Raw genomic sequence first — 9,370 nt, 5'->3', positions numbered from 1 at the left:
CGCTCTAAAATCAATACTTCACGCCAAGTACAATTACGGGAGTTTTACTCGCTCAAATACGATTCCGTAAAGTCGTATATGCTCCGTATCGTCCTAGCTATCAACTCAAATGATCAAACTAAGAGTTCATTCCCCCATTCATTATCGGATTACCTTAGACCTCACCTGACTCAGATTTCATTCAAATCTAACTTAGGCTCAACATTTCCAAGTCACTATCCAAAAGTTTTCTGGCCCAATTTTTTTCTCTATTGGCTTATCTATAACAACGGAAACAAATCATTACAAGCATATATATATATATATATATATATATATATATATATATATATATATATATATATATATATTTTGAAAGAACATGATGGAATATAACCCTTTTCCAATATTTAAATGAAGGGAGCACACATTCGTTGAATAATTATTGAAAATTTGTCTCATCAGAACTCGGTGGGGCAGCTATATATATTGCCCTTAAATAAAATAAAATCTCTTACCTCATTATTGTCCTTTAAAAAATTGAAGAAAAGAAAGTAGTTGTAAAATGCCTCTTATTATATTAATTGTGTAGACATGTGCAACACCAATAATTTTACACTACACAGACCCTAGCAAGCCAAAAAATGCAGCTCTTCAACTTATTTTCCCTTTTCCTTTTTGTGTCTTTCCTCTTTTTGTTAATGAAATATTGGAAGAATTCCAACAACCAAATTAGAGAAAAATTGCCTCCAGGTCCATGGAAATTACCTTTACTTGGAAGCATGTTTCATTTGTTAGGTGGACTTCCACATCGTGTCCTTAGAGATTTAGCTAAAAATTATGGTCCAATTATGCACCTTCAACTAGGTGAAGTTTCTCTAGTTGTTGTTACTTCTCCTGACATGGCCAAACAAGTGCTAAAAACTCATGACCTTGCTTTTGCATCTAGGCCCATGCTTTTAGCCGCCGAGATTGTTTGTTATAATGGGAGCGATATTGCTTTTTCCCCATATGGTGATTACAGGAGACAAATGCGTAAAATTTGCATCTTAGAATTGCTTAGTGCAAAAAATGTCAAGTCATGCAGATCTATTAGACAAGATGAAGTTTTTAGTATGATTAAATTTTTTCAATATCTTCTGGCGAGACAGTTAATGCCACAAAAAGGATTTTTCAATTCACGAGCTCTGTGACTTGTAGATCAGCATTTGGAAAAGTATTAAAGGAGAAAGATGAATTTATACAAGTGGTCAAAAAAGTGTCACATGTATTGGAAGGATTTGATGTGGCTGATCTTTTCCCATCATTGAAATTTCTTCATGAGTTATGTGGAAAGAAGGGTAAAATTATGGGTGCTCACCATGAGTTAGATGCCATTCTTGAAAACATCATCAATGAGCACAAGAACAATGGTGAATTAGGAGGTGAAGGTTTAGTTGCCGCGCTGCTAAGAGTAATGAAAGAGGGAGGCCTTCAATTTCCGATCACCAACGACAACATCAAAGCTATTATTTTTGTAAGTATTATATTCTGCATAATTATTCCCTTCTATTTCTTTCTTCTCCTCCTCCTTCTCCTTATTATGAGTGTTATTAAAATTTATGTGTGCCCTTGTATTCTCAAATTGAATAATAACATTATTTTTAGTTACCTAGAGTAAATTAATTAAATATAACTAGTAATCAAACTTTTATGACAAATTTAGGACATATTTGGTGCGGGAACAGAAACTTCATCAACAACAATGGATTGGGCCATGGTGGAAATGATGAGGAATCCAAGTGTACTCTTCAAAGTTCAAGCAGAGGTAAGAAACGCCTTTAGAGGAAAAGAAACTTTTGATGAAAATGACGTTGAAGAATTGAAATACTTAAAATTGGTCATTAAAGAAACTTTCAGACTCCATCCTCCAATTCCCCTTTTGCTCCCAAGAGAATGTAGGGGAGAAGCAAACATAAACGACTACACTATTCCTTTGAAAACAAAAGTTATGGTTAATGTATGGGCTATGGGAAGAGATCCAAAATATTGGATTGACGCAGAAAGCTTTAAACCTGAAAGATTTGAGCATAGCTCAATTGATTTTGTTGGTAATAATTTTGAATATCTTCCCTTCGGTAGTGGAAGAAGGATTTGCCCTGGAATATCATTTGGTTTAGCTAATGTTTATTTTCCACTGGCTCAATTGCTTTATCACTTTGATTGGAAACTTCCAAGTGGAATCAATCCAAATGACTTGGACTTGACTGAGTTATCTGGAGTAACTTGTGCTAGAAAAAATAACCTATACTTGATCGCAACTCCTTATCAACCTTGTCAAGAGTGATGTTTTGGAGTAAGTTGTTGTTTTCTTTTTAAATGAAGGACTTTGCTTTTGAATTTCTTTGACAACCCCACCATTGTATTTTGTTTTAGGGTTTTTTCATGTAATAAACGTGTCATATCATATAGGGTTATGGTGTTATTATGTTTTATTTGTGTACTCTTCCGTAGCTTATCACATGTTTCTGTACGTGGAACAAGTGGCAAAATTAAATTTATATTTCTTAAGTTTGGAACCCCAAGGACTCTAGCCAATGGAAGAACCTTTTGGATGTTTTTAACTAGTGAAGTTAGTTAAGCAAGTTATCATGGTTAGTTAAGCTAACTAAGTTTATTAGAAGTTAGTTATGATTAGTTAGAGAATAGCTTCCACCTCTAATCTATAAATACACATGCTACTCACATGTATTGTATGATCCAAGATGATCTAACTCAATTACTACTTTCTCTCACTAGTTTCTCTTCTCTTCTCTCTTATCCTTCTCCGCTCATTTCCCACTTTACAAAGCTCCATTAATGGAGTTTATCAGATGTCAATATCATATGGAATATTAAAGGTGGTGATGCTTTTTTTTATGTTGGACAACGGGACTAATTAATTTTGTTCTTAGATAAAAAAAAAACTTGAAAATACCAAGGTGAATCATTTTGTTGTCTACATGATGTACACTATGTAGTTGCATATTGTCTAAGACGATATGCACCAATGTAATAGCCATACTGGGCATATCTCTCCATGGATAGTACATCTGAACTTACCTCAATTCGAAGGTGCTTTCATAATAGTTTTTTAGTTCTCTTGGAGGTTTCGAGGGTTTTCAATCTATCAAAAACGTACTCTATGTGAGTACATGACTCCATTGATACCCATATTGATATATAAATTCTCCAATCAAAACATCAATGAAAAGTTAAACCCCAATAACCCTATAATAAAATTGAAAATTTCATCAATTCGGCTACGAATCGACCTTCAAATAGCAAATTGTATAATCTCAATCTAAGAAATTTAAATCCCTAATTTTCAACCCAAAATATGGATTAAACGATGAAAATCTGCTAGATTTGATGATAAAACAATGAAAGCAAGGCTAGATTCTTAACCCCGCATCGAATCTTGAAAAACGCCTAAAAATCTCCCCAAAATGAAGTCAATAAGATATAAAATGTCCAATTTCCAAATCTAGAATATTTTATTACCACCCCCTTCTTAGCGATCGTGATCTACCTCCGTGATCACATGCTTTTAGCCCCTTACCTTAGCTCGAACATGGTGATTTTGATCCCCTAAACCTTTGAGCCAACCTCCAATCTTAATTATATTTAAGAGATTCCAAATCTATATTTATACATAAAAAAATTACCTTATATGTACATTGTAATATTTTAACCGAAGGGGTTCGGATGTGATCCATCGTTGCTCCAGACACAAACCAAATATGCAAATCGATCATAAAACACGCTACGAACCTGTTGAAATGCTCAATGTATTTATCCAAGATTGTCTGGATCAAATGTTGATCGTGGTTAACTCTAACCCCATAATTAAACTAAAAACAACTCAATGGTCTGAATCGCTTTCAAGTTAGGGCCCATATAAACCATCCACTCAAGTAAAAGAATCACCTTTCAGACCTAATGTTATTATTAAAATAACATTTATCATAAAAGTCGAAGCCTCGAGATTCCGTAACATCGCGGCACCAAGCTCAAGGGGGAAGACTGGAGGATCATCGGTTCAATATATCAAAATAGGTATTAAAAAGAGAAAATAACATACTCCCGAAAAAAATAAAAAACGAATGCGTACCCCTTAACAAAATCCTTTGTAATTAAGAAGTGTTATCTGTTTTCTCCGGGTTTTGAAATAATGGTAAGATTGAAACTTGTGATGTGCATATTGAGTACAAATTAAGTTAAGAATTTTTAGTTTATAAATTTTGATTTAAATTTAAATTTAAATTTACTTACTAAGTCCTAAATAAATTATTTATTCATATTTAATATAATTAAACTACAAACATAAAATTTAAATAAAAATAATTAAATTTTGTCAAGTTTGTACACTAAATAATAAATAAATATTTAATATTTAAGTAAGGAAGGGTTCAAAGCAATCCCCTTTTCGTTGAATACAATCATTGAAAATGTTGTAATAATAAATAATAAATAAATAGTTTATTAAAATCAAAACTCTAGCCGCCACCGTTGTCCACAAATAATTCTCTCTTTTGAAGTCAAAACAAAAGAATAGTAATTATTTTTATCTATACTTTTATATTAAAGAATTATTTTTTCTTAATAATGTCTAATTTTCAAGAAATGTTTAATGAATAGGAGTAAACTTAGTAAACTATGCCTTCTATTATTTGTTTTAATGAGCGTGAAATTTAGAATAAATAATAATAATAATAATTGTTTCTAAGTTCTAACTATATATTTGTATTAAAGAATTAATTTTTCTTAATAATGTTTAAATTTCAAGAAATATTTAATAAATAGAGATAATTTAGTAAATTATAATTTATATTTATTATATCTAAATAGACATAAAATGAGCTAAAATGACACTTATTTTAAAGGAGAATTTTCAGATATGACAAATATTTTAAGCATAATTACTCCATATGGGTTTATTTTCCCTAATTACTTATAATGGCAAACATAAATTTGACATTATACAAACGTTGTAGCGAATTATATAAAAGTTGTAGCAAATTATACAAATACTATACCCACGAATTATTTGTATACCAAAATATACAAACACTATTATACATATGTATTTATATATCTGGCAAGCAAGATTGAGAGAGAGGAGGAGAGAAGCGAGCAAGATCAAGAAGGAGAGGAGAGAGGCAGCGAGAGGCGAATTGTATATATATATATATATATATATATTTGTATATCTGGCAAGCGAGATCGATAGAGAGAGGAGGAGAGAGGCGAGCGAGATCGAGAGAAGGAGGAGAGAGACAAATTGTACATGTATATCTGTCAAATTGTATATTTATATTTGTCAGAAAAATTGTATAATGATAACTGATATACATATATATTTGTATATCTGACAAGCGAGATTTGTCATACCGCGTAAATAGATAGCTACGTTTATTGAAAGCCGTAATTATTTTAAACTATACCCTAAACGCATAATATAGTAATAAAGTTTGTCATAACATATAATTTTCCCTATTTTGAAAACAAAGGAGTACATTTTTTTTTTCATATCTAACCTTATTATTGTTCTTTTAGTCAACTGAACAACTTTTGACCAAATGTTTGATAAACAAAAGTTGCTAAAAAGTCCGCGACCAATTAAATTATATCAAGTAAATTAAGGTATATATATATATATATGAGATCAAATATTGTGGGAGGAAGCACCATAACTAAAGTTTGATATAATAATAAATAATGAAAATAAATTAGACACAAAAACTTTAAGTGGAAACCCCTCAAACAGATAGGGAGGAAAAACCACGGGGTAGAAAGATTTTACTATAATAATATGAGAGTACACTGCTCTTGTAGAAAACAACAATTAACACTTCTCTCTTGTATAAGGAACAACTCACTAAAGAGGATACTCAAGACTACAATATTTATCTTGGTGTATAATTCTTTTTGTCTTCTTATTTTTTTAAATTGTATTTTTTATGGGATAATCTAAATAAAGATAGAAGAACCCTTTATTTATAAGAAACAAAATGAGTAAAAGAAACAATTTTTTTTTTTATTTCTGTCATCTTTTCTTTAAAAAAGGGACGGTGCAGCCTCCTTTTTGATTTTCTTGTTTCTTGCATTCTTTTCTTTAAAAAGAATGGTACCTCCTTTTTGATTTTCTTTCAAATATAACTCTTTTTCGATATTTTAAATGAGGGGGGCCTGTTCTTAAATAAAATACAATATCTTACCTCATTATTGTCCTTTTAAAAATTGAAGAGATAACAGTTGTTGAAAAATGCCTCTGTCATATTAATTGTCTAGACTCTAGACAATTCCCATCTCCTAGACATATGCAACATCAATAATTTTATAGAACCTATCAAGCCAAAATATGCAGTTCTTCAACCTTTTTTCCCTTTTCTTTTTTGTGTCTTTCATCTTTTTGTTAATGACATATTGGAAGAATTCCAATAACCAAATTAGAAAAAAATTGCCTCCAGGTCCATGGAAATTACCTTTACTTGGAAGCATGTTTCATTTGTTAGGTGGACTTCCACATCGTGTCCTTAGGGATTTAGCTAAAAAATATGGTCCAATTATGCACCTTCAACTAGGTGAAGTTTCTCTAGTTGTTGTTACCTCTCCTGACATGGCCAAACAAGTGTTAAAAACACATGACCTCGCTTTTGCATCTAGGCCCATGCTTCAAGCCGCCGAAATTGTTTGTTATAATGGGAGCGATATTGTTTTTTCTCCCTATGGTGATTATTGGAGACAAATACGTAAAATTTGCATGTTGGAATTGCTAAGTGCAAAAAATGTCAAGTCATTCAGCTCTATCAGACGGGATGAAGTCTTTCATATGATTGAATATTTTCGATCATCTTCTGGTGAGACAGTTAATGCCACAAGAAGAATTTTTCAATTCGCAAGCTCTATGACTTGTAGATCAGCATTTGGGAAAGTATTCAAAGAGCAAGACGAACTTATACTATTGGTCAAAAAAGTGTCACACTTAACTGAAGGATTTGATGTGGCCGATATATTTCCATCATGGAAATTTCTTCATGTGTTATGTGGAATGAAGGGTAGAATTATGGATGTCCACCATGAATTAGATGTGATTCTTGAAAATATTATCAATGAGCACAAGAACAACGATGAATTAGGAGGTGAAGGTTTAGTTGCCGCGCTGCTAAGATTAATGAAAGAGGGAGGCCTTCAATTTCCGATCACCAATGACAACATCAAAGCTATTATTTTTGTAAGTATATACGTGACATAATCTATCCTCTTCCTCCTTTTTATTGTCGTTATTAGGAAAAATACGTAAGTTAACTCTAAAATTGTCCTGACAATTCAGTTACTCGTGTTTTTACCCCTCCCTATTGTAATTCGAAATGAAATTAATATCCCTTTAGAGGTGATGCTGCAAAAGAGTTGATCTACCCTATTACACGTGTGAGACCTTTTCTTTTCAGCTATACATGTGTCTATCTTTTTAATTAGACATTACTGAATTCTCTTTCTTTTCACCAAAAAATTAAATCGTCGTTAATACCAGCTTAATTTCTCACCTACTTCACTCACCTTATTGGAAAACTTTTAACTGTGTGCATTAATGTTTTTCAATTTCTTATAATTTAAAGACATTTTTATTCTTTTTCATAAAAAGAAACTTGGCCATCAAAAAAAATGTTCCTTCAACGTAGAACAAAAGTAGTAGCATCTACTATAAGTAAATTATTTTGGTTATTTGAGTTGAAATTGGTCAAAATTTTGTACAAATATAAATAGTATGGGAGAGATAATTTAATATTTTAACTTGTTCATAAATGAAGGACATGTTTGCTGCGGGAACAGAAACTTCATCAGCAACAATTGATTGGACCATGGTGGAAATGATGAGGAATCCAAATGTACTCTCCAAAGCTCAAGAGGAGGTAAGAAATGCCTTCGGAAGTAAAGAAACTTTTGATGAAAATGACGTCGAAGAATTGAAATACTTAAAGTTGGTTATTAAAGAAAGTTTCAGACTCCATCCTCCATTTCCCCTTTTGCTCCCAAGAGAATGTAGGGAAGAAGTAGACATAAATGGCTACACTATTCCTTTGAAAACAAAAGTTATGGTTAATGCATGGGCTATTGGAAGAGATTCTAAATATTGGAATGACGCAGAGAGCTTTAAGCCTGAAAGATTTGAGCACAACTCTATAGATTTTGTTGGTAATAATTTTGAATATCTTCCGTTTGGCAGTGGAAGGAGGAATTGTCCTGGGATATCATTTGGCTTAGCTAATGTTTATTTTCCACTGGCTCAATTGTTGTATCACTTTGATTGGAAACTCCCTAGTGGAATCAATCCAAGTGAATTGGACTTAATTGAGTCTGCTGGAGCAACTTGTGCTAGAAAGAGTAACCTACACTTGATCGCCACTCCCTATAAACCCTGCTAAGTATTATTTATGTATTAAAGCTTGCATATTATATGGTTATTAAAATGGAGAAAAATAATCTCCACATAGAATCTAGAATAAGTTATACAATGTATGATGGGTTTTTTCACTTTCCAAATAAAGAATATCATTTCTAATACTTAATGTTTGCTTCATATATTTTTTTTTCCGCATAACTAATATATGTATGAGTTATGAGAGAATATATGTATAATTTTAAATAGAATGTGTAGAATATAAATACGTGAACAACTAAACTTTGAATTACTATACATGCATAATTAATCTCTACATTACTAACACATATATTACTAATTTCAACATTACTAATACTTGCAGAATTATAACCAACAACCAAAAGACCATTTAAGCATATAGTTTGGGGCACCTGTAATGACCTGAAGGAACAATACGTATAGGCTCGGCATGATTCATGCCATTTATTTAGCATTTAGGGGTTATTGAACAGGAATATGACGAGTTTCTCAATTTTTCATGCGTGTTAACTCATGAATTTTTTGGTGAACTGATTTTTGGTCACTTTGTTTTCAAAAACTTTACAAGACCCTCCGCAATAACTTGGGAAACAGTACATATAGTCTCGGCATGATCCACTTCATTAAAATAGCATTTAAGTGTCATTCAAAAGGAATGAGATGATTTTCTCATTTTTTTCATGTGTGTTAGTCCATTAAATTTTTGGTAAACTGATTTTCGGTCACTTTTTAATCAAAAGCTTTACAAACCCTCCGTAATGACTTGGATGAACAGTACGTATAGCCTTTGCATGATTCACGCCATTTATTTAGCATTTAGAGGTCACTCAATTAGTATTAGACAATTTTCTCAATTTTTCGTGTAACGTCCATAAATTTTTTGGTTAATTGATTTTTGATCCCTTTTTTTCAAACGTTTTACAGGATCCTCCGTAATGATCTGAGGGA

The 9,370-nt window shown here is 31.9% G+C and overlaps 1 protein-coding gene and 1 pseudogene across 1 annotated transcript; both read left to right on the top strand.

Moving 5' to 3' along the window:
* The first annotated feature begins 552 nt into the window (after window positions 1-552).
* Window positions 553-2,537, top strand: LOC129887684 (premnaspirodiene oxygenase-like; annotated as a pseudogene).
* A 3,666-nt stretch (window positions 2,538-6,203) lies between these two features.
* LOC129887683 (premnaspirodiene oxygenase-like) lies at window positions 6,204-8,565 on the top strand. Its single transcript, XM_055962864.1, has 2 exons — window positions 6,204-7,234; window positions 7,812-8,565. Exons 1-2 carry the CDS (start codon window positions 6,362-6,364, stop codon window positions 8,424-8,426), a joined length of 1,488 nt encoding a protein of 495 aa, XP_055818839.1. The 5' UTR covers window positions 6,204-6,361; the 3' UTR covers window positions 8,427-8,565.
* The last annotated feature ends 805 nt before the right edge of the window (window positions 8,566-9,370 follow it).

Source organism: Solanum dulcamara, chromosome 4, assembly GCF_947179165.1.
Source record: "Solanum dulcamara chromosome 4, daSolDulc1.2, whole genome shotgun sequence".
Taxonomy (NCBI): domain Eukaryota; kingdom Viridiplantae; phylum Streptophyta; class Magnoliopsida; order Solanales; family Solanaceae; genus Solanum; species Solanum dulcamara.
This window is presented reverse-complemented; position numbering and strand designations above follow the sequence as displayed.